This window comes from Leptinotarsa decemlineata, unplaced genomic scaffold (genome assembly GCF_025532065.1).
Source record: "Leptinotarsa decemlineata unplaced genomic scaffold, Ldec_3_MD MMD2_tig00026328_RagTag_RagTag, whole genome shotgun sequence".
Classification (NCBI taxonomy): Eukaryota; Metazoa; Arthropoda; class Insecta; order Coleoptera; family Chrysomelidae; genus Leptinotarsa; species Leptinotarsa decemlineata.
The window spans coordinates 28,076,965-28,092,613 of record NW_027412688.1 but is presented as its reverse complement, the minus strand read 5'-3'; the positions used below and the strand labels follow the sequence as shown (position 1 = coordinate 28,092,613).

At 37.3% G+C, this 15,649-nt stretch overlaps 1 protein-coding gene across 1 annotated transcript in view; it reads right to left on the bottom strand.

The window, feature by feature from the left end:
- LOC111514155 (sodium/potassium-transporting ATPase subunit alpha) overlaps positions 1-15,649 on the bottom strand; it is a 102,560-nt gene that overhangs the window by 24,353 nt on the left and 62,558 nt on the right. The window contains exons 3-6 of the mRNA XM_074182684.1: positions 14,640-14,812; positions 10,944-11,111; positions 9,475-9,604; positions 5,982-6,218 (exon numbers count right to left, since the gene is read on the bottom strand). Coding sequence (XP_074038785.1) covers positions 5,982-6,218; positions 9,475-9,604; positions 10,944-11,111; positions 14,640-14,812 — 708 coding nt within the window. The remainder of the gene's footprint in view (positions 1-5,981; positions 6,219-9,474; positions 9,605-10,943; positions 11,112-14,639; positions 14,813-15,649) is intronic.

Sequence of the window (15,649 nt, the reverse complement as noted above, 5' to 3'; positions counted from 1 at the left end):
GCGATGGGAAGTCCACTCAGCTCAGTGATAGCCAACTTCTTCCTGGAGAAATTGGGAAGAAGGCAGTCGACGCTTTCGATTTCAAACCAACCATTTGGCTACGATACGTGGATGACACCTTCGTTATCTGGATACATGGGAGGGACAGATTGAACCTATTTCTAGACCACATAAATGCTCAACACCCTAGCATCAAGTTCACGATGGAGACTGAAGAGGAACAACGAATAGCTTTCCTAGATGTACTCGTCGAAAGGTGTGGCACAAGACTGACACATAAAGTGTACCGAAAACCGACATATACGGACAGATATCTGCATGCACTTTCAAACCACCATCCAAGTTATTACCAACACCCTGACAGAACGTGCCCGTAGAATATGTGAACCGGTACACCTACAAAAAGAATTGGAGCATCTTCAAGTGGCTTCAAGATCGAATGGATACAGTGTAACCGAGATCAATAAGGCCATGAAACTGAAGACTTCTACAAGTCAAAATAGAGAGGGAACTCAAACGGTTACACTTGCATTTCTACCGTAACATAAAAACAGTGTTCAAGCCCACCAGGAAAAGACAACAAAGTCTGAGATCTGCGAAAGACAAAAGAGATCCATTATCAGCGGCGGGGTATATCGTATACCATGCACCTGAGGAAAACTTTATATCGTTACCATCAAAAGATTCATGGGTACAAGGCTTAATGAACATCGGAGAAACTGTATATTAGGTCAAATAGAAAAGTCGGCAGTAGCAGAATACGCGTTTAGTGAAGGAGATCATACGATACTGTTTGAAGATGTGAAACTACTTGCACCCGATCATGGATACCACAGTAGGCTTGTACGGAAAGCCATAGAAATCCATAAACAAACGGAAAACTACAACAGAAAAGAGGACGCGTAACGCTTAACCGGATTAACGTCATCAACAGGTAATAACACTTCGGCCAATAGCAATGCATCAACAAGAAAGGCAGGCTACCTGAATGAACACAAATACAACTTACGAACTAGAAATCGTTAGCACTATTGACATCGCGCTAGTACAGAACGTCGATACTACGGAGATGTCAGTACTAGATGAAGGTTCGTCAGACCACAACCCCATCCTATTCACAATAGGAAGGGGAGAAGTGGAAACAGATAACCCAACACAGCGAATCATAGACTGGACAAGATTCCAGCGAGCCATACACGACGCGCTGGGTGAGATACCACGCATCGAGACAACAGATCTGGAGAACGCCACGGACCAGCTTCAGCAGGCGATCATACAAACAACGGAAAGAAGCGTGAGGGAAGTCCCAGCCACGCGCTATAACTTCCAAGAGCACCTTCCACCAGAAACGATGGAACTAATCAGAATAAGAAGACGCCTGAAAAGACAGTACCAAAGAACACGTGCACCGATGGACAAAAGGTGCATGCATAGAGCAAACAGAATACTGAAAGAAGAGCTGAAAGCAATCCGAGAAAGACAGTGGACCACCCGTCTGGAAGAACTGAGCACAGAAGATAGATCTGCATGGCAAATGCAGAAAAAACTCAGAAACGGACCTCGACAACCCTGCCCATCAATACATGGCGAGCAAGGAATTGTCTACACTGACCATGAGAAGGCGGAAGCATTCGCGGACAACTTCGAAAGGCAGTGCAAAGAGAATGACGTCCCGTTCACAGACGAGGTAGAAGAAATAGAAAACCAGGTGGAAAGGACGGTACGGAGGCTTAATCGACGGACAGATAATGCGCAAAACCCCTGGCCCCGACATCGCCTGAGGAAGTGAAGGACATTCTGAGACGCCTTATCACTCGGAAAGCACCAGGCCCAGATAATATAACAAATCGAGCACTGAAAGTGTTGCCACGAAAGGATATAGCATCCATAACCAACATCATAAATGCTATACTCAGACTGCAATACTTCCCGTACCAGTTCAAAGAGGCAACGGTAATCCACATACCAAAGCCCAAGAAGAACCACCTGTTTCCAGCGAACCATCGACCAATAAGCCTACTGCCATCCGTAAGCAAAGTGGCGGAACGCGTCATCCTGAAGAGACTAGAAGAACAAACCAGAGAGTTAGGGATCCTCCCCGATGAACAATTCTGTTTTAGATCAGAACACTCAACAGAGCTAGAAGTCCTGAGGGTAGTGGACTTTGCGACAGAAGGCTTCAACCTTGGCAAAGGATACAACACCGGAGCTATCTTCTTAGACGTCTCCAAGGCGTTCGACAGAGTTTGGCATGACGGGCTACTATCCAAGATGAGCGATTTTAGATACTAAAAACCAATGGTAAGATTAATTCAGTCTTTTCTAGCTGACAGGCGATGCCGCTGCAAAGTAGGAGACGAATTATCAACAGTTCGACTACTGGAGGCAGGAGTCCCGCAAGGTGCAGTTCTTTCGCCACACCTCTACTTCGTATACACGGCAGACGTGCCCAAGCCAGAGAACAACTTTAACAAGTTGGCGCTCTACGCGGACGACACGGCCCTGCTGGCGAGATCTGGGAGTCAAGCACTTGTTACGAGATACCTACAACAGCAGGCAAACAGATTAGAGGAGTGGGCTAACCTGTGGAAGATCAGTATCAACCCTGACAAGAGTCAGGCGATACTGTTCACTCGCAGGTTCGTACAACCGGAAGGCAACTTCATCTTCAACGGACAAGAGATTCCGTGGACAAACAAAGCGACATATCTCGGGGTCATCCTAGATAAGAAACTAACATTCCAGGACCACGTACAGCAGAGAATAGGAATAGCCAAACAGGCCAGAAGACTCCTGGCGCCGATCATAGGAAGAAGTAATAACATGGCACTGAAAGTCAAGCTACTAATGATCAGAAGGATTCTAATGCCAATAATACTGCATGCACTGCCTGGGGCCAGTGTGCGCAGACATACAGAAAGAAGATCCAATCATTTATGAATGCGAGCGTAAGGGCCGCTGTAAATGCGCCTTACTATATACCAAATAGATTCATATACAGAGATCTAGACCTGGACACGCAATATGTGGACGTGTATATGAGAGAACATGCAGAAAGCACGTTCGATAGAATCAGATCGCACTTAAATCCAGCGTTCCGCGATCTACACGATGCGTTGAACATGGATAACCCCAGGTTCCGAGAAAGGGACAAACATCCAAGGCCGACGAAACAGAACCAGAGACCACCCCTACGAGTAGCCGTAAGGCGACTCCGGTAAGTACACTAATCAGATTTTCTTTCAGCAAGTTCACCGCAGAACAACTCGACCGCGATTCTAGTATTCTTATAAGGAACGCCCGACATTAAAAGTAAAGCCGCCGGTTAGTTTTTGGGGCCCCCCATGCTTATATTCAGTTAGGAATAGAGAGATAAAATAATAATTCGATAAGAAGGTAAAAGCACCTGAAGGCTGACTTTCTACCAAAATGAGGATAGATGTCAATCTTGCTGAAGTGCCCAGCAGTAAGTTGAGGACCGCTCGGATAGCGGGGGTGGAAGAAGTGGGGTAGTAGGTTCTCCTCGCTAACAAATGAGGGGGGAAGCTCCTACTTCAGGGCACTCAACCCGGGAGGGCAAGGGGGGAAATCGTTAGTCATCGGTGAACCATCAAGATGAATAAACCTCTGAAGAAACCAGCCACTCGTGCTGACGAACGTTAGAATACAGTTCCAAACCACGACGGCCTTCAAACCCGAATGCAGATCGTAACAATGAAAATTTTTATTATTAGAAATGAATAAGACCAATTTTGAAATGAATCAAAACAGTTATCACAACTCCGTAGTAAAACAAAAGAATTAATTATTTTGACAATTTAAAGTAAAGCATTATTGGCATACCCCGTTCGTTATAATTATTGTCGTTTCATCAAACTGTATGAGTGTGCATTTTTCATGTGAGGGCTATAATTTAGTCACCACTGTAACATCTACGGGTTTAAAACTGAGTCACCAGTGAAATAATACGTCATTAACTGTCTATCAACCCTTGATAACCCTCTCGCTATTTTTTCGTGTTAGCTTCATTTGCTTGAATTTGGCCTCCTGCACAAAAAGAAGATCTTTAGTTGCAGACGAAAAGACCTTAACGAATTCGCGGACACTTCCTTCCAAAAGGTTACTATGGTAGATTTTGAAACGAAAGCCTTCTTAAAACCTTCAAAAGATACTATATTCAATAGTAAAGACAAAAAGTATGCAACAAAATAGACAAAGAAAAACACCCAAAAAAATTAAAGAGAATAACCATTACCAAATATCGAAATTAAAACTCAAAGTTAGTGCCTTTGCCGGAAATTACTATAATAACTATGACGCAACTATTAGGTCCGCTCTGTATATAAGTTTATTATAGCTAACTCCTTCCCAAAATCACAAAATGGTTAGTACACAAGTACATTCAACTCACCGCTGCCTTTTTCCCGCTCGTCCCTTATTTAAATTTTCACTGCTCGATTTCCGTTCGAACCTTACACACTTCTTTATTCCTACGTCAAAATAAAAAACTATCCAAAATCGCGGTAACCGCCTGTTTATCAAAATATTTTATAAAAATTCAAAGATTCAAACCAGGAAAACTATCTCCTGTAACAAAATACCGCTCTTGACCGACCGTCAAGAGAACCCTTTAAACTCCAAGTTTTCGAACCCTCCTCAAAGTTCACGCAGACTTAATTCCAGAAAAATTTCCGCACTACTGCCTTATGCAAAGATCTTTCCGATCTCTCTGTCCTCTCTGCCTTTTGAAAAGCCAGGAAGAATTCACGGGTTCCTCGTCCCCCCCGTTTCCCAAACCGTTCCTCGTAACCGTCGTCCACGTGCGATGAACACGCCAATGAACTTTGTTTATATAAACACTCTCTTGGTCTTGCCATGATGTTACATTGTATGAGACACAGAACCGGCGTTTAAGAAAATTCTGAATTAAAAAATTCTGTCTCTTCCCGAAGCTAAAATGTATATTTACCATACATAGCTTCTGCTAGGTAATACCCTCTATTTTGAAGAAGTCCACTATATTAGAAACTGATCTTCCGTTTTTTCTTCCCTTCCTTCAGAAGACTTCGAACTACTTCAGATCATCTTCCAAAGAATACCTTCAAACTTTTGTGTCCTCCGCTGGCTCTCACTAATTACAAAACAGATAATTTCTTTCTTCAACCTTTGCAAGTGATTTGCGTCTTCAGACTCTTTGCTTATTATGTAATACTCTGTTTCATACTACGAATTCTTGATTGATAACTACACTACAGATGTCCCGACCTGCTGAAGTAATATCTTTTGCATTTGCCTTGTCTTCTTATAAAAATATTTGTTAGTGAAATCAGATGGTTCTTTCGATTCCTTCTTGATGTCAGTATTCTGGGACTATCCGTTAACTGTAATTTAAAATTGTGAAAGAATTTTCCTGTAAGACAGGATTAATGATGAATAGCTTCAATAACAATTGATTCAAGATTCCACTCAGGGTTATACTACAGAATTACAATACTGGAAAATATGTCAATCCAAGACATGCCATTCATTGAGCTTTCTTTTCTGGCCTTTTCTCACTCTGCTGAGAGCTTCGACCAGCTAGTTTTATGAAATATAAAATCTACATTTCCGATTTCTCTATTCTTATTCTTCTTTTATTTCAAATTTCTGTTTGTCCTTTCATATTTTGTTGCTTTCTTATCTATCTTTTCCTTTACTTTTTCATAGTAATCTTGATTCTTTTCAATGTGCCGAAGAACTCAAATTCTTTCATCTACGTTGTCATTTCATTGTACCTACTTAATTATATATTCATCAAAAACATTAAATCTCTTTCAATTATATTCCTCTCAGAAACCACTCTTCCCACCGATGTCATCACTTCTACTACAAACCTCTTTTTGATTTTTTAGATTATTTCACTTCTCAAAACGCCTGTTTAATATATTAGTTAACAATTTGAAAACTTTCTAATTTTCCTCAGAAAAACTTCCAAATTTTACCTTCAGGCACATTGGCTACGATAATACCAATCAAAAATAAGGCGGCTTCTATCCAGGAATAGTCCATTGCCAGAGCAGCGGCTCCAAACACGAAGCCCAAAAAACATGCCCAGACGCTAATAATTTTCATAAAATGTTCCAGTTCTCGAGCGATGGGCGTTTTGTTGGGTTGCAATCTGGCCGTCAAACCGGCTATTCGGCCCATTACTGTGCGATCACCAGTTTCACAAACAATGCCTGAAAAATCACACAGAAATTATTTTCTATTCATCCAAAATAGTCTTTTGAAAATTTCAATGAGAAATGCAGTGGAATATCTACATTTGGTAAGAAAATTAAAAATCGTAATAACATCTACATTATTTTTCACTGGAAATTGTTATAAATTTTGACACACGTGTTGAAAAAACCTCAGCATCTGAAATAAAAATTGGCGAATTGTGAAGATTTCACTTTTTTGTTTTTGTAATATTGGGAGTTGGCACTTTTGAAATAAACTTAGAGAGAGTGTTGAAACTTTCAGTAACACCTTTTTAAAGTGATTCAGAAATGATTTATTACTCATTGACGAACTGCATAAAAAAATTCATATGAAAAATTATTTTATTATTTGAGAAAATATTAACAGGATCAATAATGTTGTCATTGTGGGCCATTGCTTCGCAAAAATCCAAAAACACGTCAAGTTTGTTTGTAAAATTTACAAGTTTTATTCCAAAATCCATTGGAAATCCATAAGAATAGGAGACGAGGTAAACCTCATTTAAAAGAACTTTTGTTTCGCTAACTACACAATTAGAAGATATAAAGCTGTGAAATGTCAACAATACGTTTTTGAAAAATGCAAAAATTCAATAGATTATACTTAAAAACTCATCGTATTCCACATAATGCACTTGCAATGTCACTTCACGACATTCATTAATAATGAATCGTCCTCGCAGTTTCTGCAATGGATTGCGACACACAAAAAATCTATATGATTCAAGTCAGGTGAGCCAAGAGACCATTCAATTGAACCCCTTCGTTCTATTTGGGGGAAGGATAACCTTCTCGTTCATCTCTGTGACATTGAAAAGATCTGTATTATGGAGTTGATCGAGGTACACATCACCAGGAAGAAAAAAGGACCCAGGAGGAATTTCCCAAAAATATCAGCTCACATGTTGACCTTTTGAGGGTTTTGTGTGTTTCCCGCATAAACTGTCTCAGTTATGGCGATCAACTGCACGGATCAAAAAAAGAAAATACAGCTTCTGGAAAAAACACACATTGAATAGCTGATTCACTCATAATTTCACGAAATTACATGCTCTATTTAGTTCTCGAATTAACTGATGAAACTTATAGTTTTTTAATATTTGCTGGACACTTGTACAACTCCTACTACCTATGTAGCTTTATTAAGTACCTTATTTTATTTTGAATCGAACTAATTTCGTGAAATTTTCACAGAAAGGTACTTTCAGGATGCTGTTCGTTGAATATCTTGGTAACCCGATTTTAATGATTATTTTTTAATTGATTTCAATCATTTTACCCTCCTTTCTGGAATTGATATCCTCATAACTGATAAATTCAAATATTTCATCACAATCCACAATTAGATTAATATGGTAGGTTTTTAATTAAAAATCGACTGAACCTCTACATTTTTTGGAATATGGTAGACTCATCCTCAAATCCCGAGTAGCAATAAATAGATAATCGAAAACAATTCTTAGTGAGCTATTACTCGTTCCCCATTCGTATAAAAATAGGGAGGTGACTTTCCTGCTTCGAGTATTGAAAGTTTATAATCGTTTTTGAGCCAAATCTTGTCTTCCTTCCAAATACTAACATCATAAAAAATAATCTTGCAAAGAAAATTCTGTTTTAACCAGACGGTGTTCCTTCATATTGCTCACAATATGTGCACTATTTTTTTAATAATAGGTTTCGAGGATGACAAGGTGCAATTGAGTAGCTTCCTCAGTCACCCGACTTGAGTTCTTCAGACTTTTTTGAGGTGTCACATGAAAATGACATATATCGCACTCTATCTGTATGACATGGGTTTGAAAATAAACTTTTTTTTATGAAACATTTCCAGCATATATGTGATCAATTAGTCCGATCAAATTAGACAAAAAATAAGAGTAAAGCTACCTAAATTCCCACCAAGCTAAAAATCAGTAAGATTGTTCAAAATATGATTAAAAATAAAATTTGAAAGTTCCCCATCTTTCTCCTGTATGGAAAAAATGTTATTCTAGGTCAAAGGTCAAAAAATGAGTTTTTGCGATTTTCAGCAAAACTGTAAGTTATATCATAAAAATAACTCTTATCTACAAAAAATGTATCAATATTTTTTTTCATCAAGCTACCGTTTTTGAAATATAACGATTCAAAAAGTTGTAACAACAAATCATTAGAACCAGTCCAAACCTTACTCCCACCTGCGCCAGAAAAACTGCTGAACACATTTTTTTGCAACTGCAAAAAGGGGTGCAGTGCTACATATACTTGCAAAACAGCCGGACTGTTTTGTTCTCTGGCATATACACATTGACAAGGCCGGTCGTGCTCTTATATTGAATCACCATCAGTGGATGATCTGTTTGATTCCAACAAGGCGACGTGCGATACATCGCTATTAACGCAGTTTACATGTACTCAGGATGAAGATGAAGAAGAACAAGACGAACAAGAACAAGAAAATCAAGAAGAAGAACAAGAATTTGAAAGTTACGACTCGGACAATTGAATTTTACTACTTTTTTTTAACTTAAATTGCTTGTATCTTTTCAATCTCTGCTAATATCCATTATTTTTCAATAGTTTCAAATTAAACAGGATCACAACTGACCCGTGGAATAGGCCTACTATGGAAACGACGTTAACAAAGGCGCTAAGTACACTCCCTTACGGGTGGCGTGGTAACGTGCGTACCTATATTATGACGATCACAACTTTTTGAATCATTATAACTCAAAAACGGTGGCTCGTAGGAAAAAAGGATTGAGACACTTTTTGTGAATAATTTTATGATCTACAATTTTTGTTTCAAGTATTTTTATGATAAAACTCATCGTTTTGCTGAAAATCGCGAAAATATCCATGCAAGGAAGAGATGAGAAACTTTCGAATTTCATTTTCAATCATATTTTAAACAATCTTACTGATTTTCAACTTGGTGGGAGTTTAGGTTTCTTTGAATGTCTAAATTGACCGGACTAAATACGGATCGATTTTCAAAATCAAAGCACCAAAGCTCAGAAAATCGCAAGATCTTTTTAATAAGATGTTAATTGACCCCCATCCCCATCAAAAACTGAATGTGGGGTGACACTCTCGCTCAGAGAATTGGAGGTTTTGCAATTATTTTTTGGCCAAAACTTGTCTATTTTTGGATCATTGTGAAACGTTCTTTCCCTGACAGTACTGACACAGAAATTGACCTCTCTAGATATGAGTATAGATTTGGATGAGTATAGATATATAGTATAGATACCTCTTGCTGTTCCTTCAACTGCATTAGTTGAGAAAAAGGCGAAGTTCTTCGTTTCGAGTATATTGTCACTGGAACAATCTGGACCCCGGAATTGAGGTTCCGATTCTCCTGTAAGAGCCGAATTATCTACCTGGTAAAAATATTGAAAATATAATAACACAATAGGTTACGTTTGACAACATAACATCATCATTTTCTTATTATTATTCCCAACTAACATGACTAGAAAGCATTATGATGATAATTATAATAATTCAAGAAAGACTGTGGTACATAGTCGGTCCATACAAGGTGGGGCAAACTTGAAGCAATCTTGCACTAGAGCGAATGTGAGATTAAATTTCAAAATACATGGATCAGATTTATTTTCCAGTGCAGTATCAGTTTTAGAAGTGGGTGATGTGGTTTGAAACTTGATACACGCGGCTGGCGTCAATGTTTTGGATGGTTGCTGAGTTTTGCTGTGGTCTTCTTTGGTCATAATCTCCAAACGTTTCGACTGCAACTGCGGCAGTCATCTTCAGTGGCGTGGTCGAAGTACTCTTTTTGACGTGTCAATTGTCAGTCAACTGTCAGTTGACACGTCCAGAATAGTACTTCGACCACGCCACTGAATATGACTGCCGCACTTGCAGTCGAAACGTTTGGATATTATAACCAAAGAAGACCATGGCAAAACCCGGAAACCATCCAAAACATTAATGATCGATACTTGATGAAAATCCATTATGACGTAGGTATTAAAATGAAAAAATATTGTGAAATTTCCACTTGACAGTTCACAAAACCAATTTTGTGTCAAGTCCTGAAAAATTTCTGCCTGATAAATTCTTTACATAAAATATTCACTTTTGTTGAGTTTTGAACCAAATGTAAAGCGTCATAATCGTGATTGAACTTGTGTTCCTCTGTCAGAAGATGGCATGCAAATGTTGAGTTGGTTTTCTTATTCAAAAAACTCGTTCTATGGTTTTTTATTCTTTTGGAGAAAGTTCTTTCGGTTTGGCCGATATAAAATTCAGGACAAATACCACAAGTCAACTTATATACTCCAGATCTATACGATATTGGGGTTTTATCTTCATTGTTATTGATGAATTTACTCGAATTATTGTTGTTTTGGTAGACCACGTCCAATTCTTTATTTTTTATCATCAAGATGCTGAAGATGCTATTGTATAGCAAAACACGTGTCGCGGTTATGTAAACTATCAAGTGGAAATATTACACGTTTTTATTTAAATACGTTTCGATACATACTTTCATGCTAATCAAGATGGTCTATCTACATTTTCCATGATTTCAGGCATGGCTTGCTTCTATGAAAATAACATATTTGAGATGACTTTTCACAATATATGCGTGAGCCAGAGAGCCGTTTCATAATACATTGGCTATGAGTGAAAATGTGGCAATTTTGCCGGACTGTGTATGGGCCGACTTGGTTTGATGTTAGTCAACGAAGTTACCTTGAATCCCTGACTATGTATGATCCTGATATCAGCTGGTATCCGATCTCCAAATTTCATTTCAACCAAATCACCTACAACTATATCCTTTGACACTATGGTCATTGTTTCTCCACCTCGAATTACAGTGGCTTTCGGGGGCACCATATTGGCGAATGATTCCATGATCTGGAGAATATTATTCATTAATTTTTTCCAAATGTATAAACTGATCCAAATAATATTAATGTAATAAATGTAATGGGTATGGAATAATCAAAACAAAAACTACGAAATCTGTTTTATTTTTCAGAAACATTACATTATTTGAAAATCACTATTCTATAGCGAATATCTGATCTTTGGAGGTGAACCATGACAAAAAAATTCATAGAATCTTCCAGGATTGGCTCACTCCAAAGCATTTATTCACCCTTCGAAGCTTGATACTAAACAGTTGTTGGACTACAGTAGGGATGAACTACGATGTCTAACAGGCCTTCTTACAGGTCACTGTCATTTGAATCATCATATTCCGAGACTCGGACTGTCGGAAGACAGAATGTGTCATCTCTGTTTGGAAATTGATGAAACAGCAGAGCACATACAGCAGAGCACATTTTAGAGTACGGCAGAGCCGTAATCTTACCATCTGACCTGAAAGACCACTCACCATACAAACTAATCGGCTTCGTTGAGAAGCTGGGTTCATTTGGTCGAGTATGAATAGGTGAGCCACAATAAACCCTTTCGGGTTGCGATGGAGGGTAGAAAAAACCCACTCACTTTGGACCTAACCTAACCTAACCTGAGTATCTGATTTATATGAGAAGACTATAAACTTTGTACCGAAGTATTTTCCGGGCCGAATATTATTTGTAGTTCTCGGTTTTCATGAAAAATATGAAACATGATTTGTTTATATCGATACAGCGAAGTTTCCGAAAAATGAATAAATGAAAAAATTTTAAGTGACTGCAGAGAGTTGAATATGCGTAAAGAATTGTAATTATGAAGGTCGAGTTACTTCTTTCTGAATAATTTATACAATTTTCAAGAAAACTGAAGAATAATAAATTTAATAGGTTCAGAGTAGGACATAACAACTGAAATGATGTTCATTTCCACTCATTTCTCATGAAAAAACAAACGCGTGGTAAAATTTCAATCATATAGAAAAATGGCGAATAAAATCTGAATTCATTACATATTTCAAAACATCACAGCTACTACGAGAGTTTATAGTAAAATTCAATTTTAACATACTCGTATATATATATATATATATATATATATATATATATATATATATATATATATATATATATATATATATATATATATATTATACTATATATACTACTACTACTACTACAAATTTTATACCATTTTTTCCAGATTTCGTCAGTTACACTCTGTTCTAGAATTAGTGATTCAGAAATGAACCATATGCTGCAATTCAAGTTGCGCCACCAAATCATACTCAGTTGAGTTTCTTACGAAAAACCTATGAATTAGTTCATATTTCAAAATGAGCTCCTACTGACTGCTTGTTCTATCAAATGTTCGATTTAGTTTTTGCAACATGTTACGCCCCTCACTAACGATCTGGACTAGTTAAAACGCTGCAAGAACGGTGTGTGTGAGAAACTATATTCATTTGGAAAATATATTTCAGGATATTTCACACACCTCGAGCTACACAAAAGTGTGAATGAAATACTAAAAGGAATAATGAATTACGAAGAAGGGAGGGAAGGGGAAACTTCTATTAACAGGTCTAGCTGGAGTTTCTTCGGCGTTCACCAGTGTTGCCAACTGGATGAACTATAAAGTCGCTACACGTGAACCAAAATTCCGCTACCCTGCTTCATATTCCGCTACGCTTGTATATCTGACGCAATCAATTTGCGCATGCGCCCTATCCGAAATTGAATACCACAGAACTTACTGTTTTGTAGTTTTTGTACCACAAAACTGAACTGTCACTAATGTCAGGAATTAGGATCATTCTAATTTTCAACCGCACAACTCAGTAGATGGTACCTAATTTTTAAATTTACAGCAGTTGATTTTTGAAATCTGTCATCTCGACCAAATATTTCTCAACTTGAAATAATGATTTTGAAAAGTGGAAATAAATATTAATTTGTTCACGTACGTATAGTCACAAGTTGGAATCAGACAACCAATGTTGAGAATTTTTTGTATTTTTCTAAACATGCCCTGTTTCCGTCAATTACAACTGGGGTAGCTCTTTCATTCGAGCTACAATCAGATGAACTATCTTCTATAACTACTGTAAATTGTTCCATATAATTTAGAATACTCGAGACAGTCGAGACTTTTAGATTCAAGATATTGGAGGTTATATAGTTCATGATAAGAATGAAAATGCCAAAAATATTCTTGTCTTTCATCATGTAATGGCCTCAGCTACTAAGACTATAATGTGTTTACTGTGCATTCAATTATTCAAGTGTCAGCTGTCAGTTTTCGAGTGCTGTCCACTGTCTCTTTCATATTTTTTTCAATATTTATTATTTGTAGAAAATTCCGCTACTTTATATTCAAATCCGCTACGCCGCTACCGTCGAGTAAAATCCGCTACGGTTGGCAACTCTGGCATTCACAATAGCATTCAATTTTTTTCGTTCCGTTCCGTTGTGAATTATATTTTTGAGTTATGATAGAAATTAGTTTAGTTTCTCTTCATTATTCAGCGAATATATCATCAATGTAACGCAGCCACAGTATGGTTTCACGGCTGCTTGCTCTAAGGCTCTTTGTTTCGAGTTTTTTTGTAAATTTGACACCAGCGGATGGAACGGGCTGCCCATTGCCGTACCATCCGTTTGTTCGTGATAAACACCCATTGGAAATATGTCGATGATAAACAATGAGCGAACAGGATATGTCTGTTGGAAATACTTCACCAATTAGCCGTATAGTATCTTTGACCGGAACCATCTTCATATCTCTAATCTTTTCGATGAAGTGTCCCGAGTCTTTGATAAATAACTGTTTTTTTTCTGTGAGCGGCTTCGATAGAGACGTCAAGTATTTGGCTATCTCATAAGTAAATAAAACACAGAGAAAATTTCAATACAGTGGGAGATGGAATTATTATAAATGCACAAATATAATGCCATTTGATCCAACCAACAGAAACGAAACCATGCTCACCAGCAATGGAATGAAACTGGAGACGAATTCCAATTATGTAGTTTCTGCTGTGAGAACAACTTAAGCCTTCCGTTCGTTGCCTCATAGCTTTTGATAATGTCTTCAGCAAACGTAGACGAAACGCCAGGCATAAACACCTGCAGATCACGGTAAAAAAAGCTGGAAATAGCTTTGATTCAGTAACCTCATATATTATACTATTTTATTGTTCTTAAATTGTTTCCTTGAAAATAAAAAAAGTAATCTACCCTCAAATCGTCAGAGTTTCAGCTTGTAAATAACTCATCATAGACTAATCTCGAATATTTTGAACTATCGATTTTCTTCACTATTTTAATCAGCTGCAGTACACGTGCAGCTCTAGAGAGATTAGATATGCTGAAGGTATTCATGAGGGTGCATGGTAACCCTCCGTAAGTTAATTTGCCGCGTTTGAATAAATAACCAGAATTCCCTTTAGTGACCGGTTGCGGAAAAATACAATAAATACTGGAATTTTTGGCAATTTAGATACAGATACATATTTCTTACCTTCTGACTTTTGTGTTCTTGAGAGTACATGAAGCATCCTGTTACAAGTACCACAGTTACAAGAACACATCCCAATATGAGATTATCAGTATCCACTTCTTGAGTTGTGAATTTTCTAATAACAAAGGAAGCAAAACATAGGAAGGCACCTATCCACAGAAGTATCGAGAATCCTAGGAACAAAAAAGATAAATATATACAATCGGAGAATTCGTAATCACAGAACAGCAAAATTATTCATGTAAAAAGATATCACAATAATTTGAATGATGAATGGACTGACCCGTTACTTGATAAAATTAAATAACACTATCCATGATTAATTATCAAACAATTTTCACAAACATATTTTGTTTCTAGACGCGTGTTACTAACACCGTAACTTTCTCGGTAGCTACGGTGAAAGCTACGGTGTTAGAGAAACGTCTCTAGAAATAAGAAATGTTTGTGAAAATAATTTGAAGATGAAAAATATCCACGGGAGTTATTAACTTACCTAATAAACCTAGCAATAAGCAATATGATATTATTGTAAAGCATAGGTAACAGTCACGTTTTCAAAATATATCATAAAATTATATTTTTTTTAATAGGACACCCTATATTTTATCATGCATTTCGATTCGTAAAAACATTCTCAACAATAAAGCTCATCTCACATTTCTTCCTTGAGTTAAAAATGAGCGACTTATGTGGAAATATTTCTTTCTTTCACTAGTACAAAAAATTTCTCTGTTTTGGCGAATAAAGAGCTATGAAATATCGGGTAAATATTCAAGAACACCGTCTTCTTGACACTTCGTATTGCTTTCAACACAATTCGGCCATCAATTCTATTAATTATTGTTTCAATATAATTTTTCAGTTCATCTATATCAATATGTTTTATGTTGTACACCTCATTTTTCAGAAATCTCCAAAAATAAAAATCTAAAGGTGACACGTCTGGTGAACGAAAAGGCCACTTAACAGGACCATTTGTAGCAATCCATCTGTTTCCAAAACAGTCT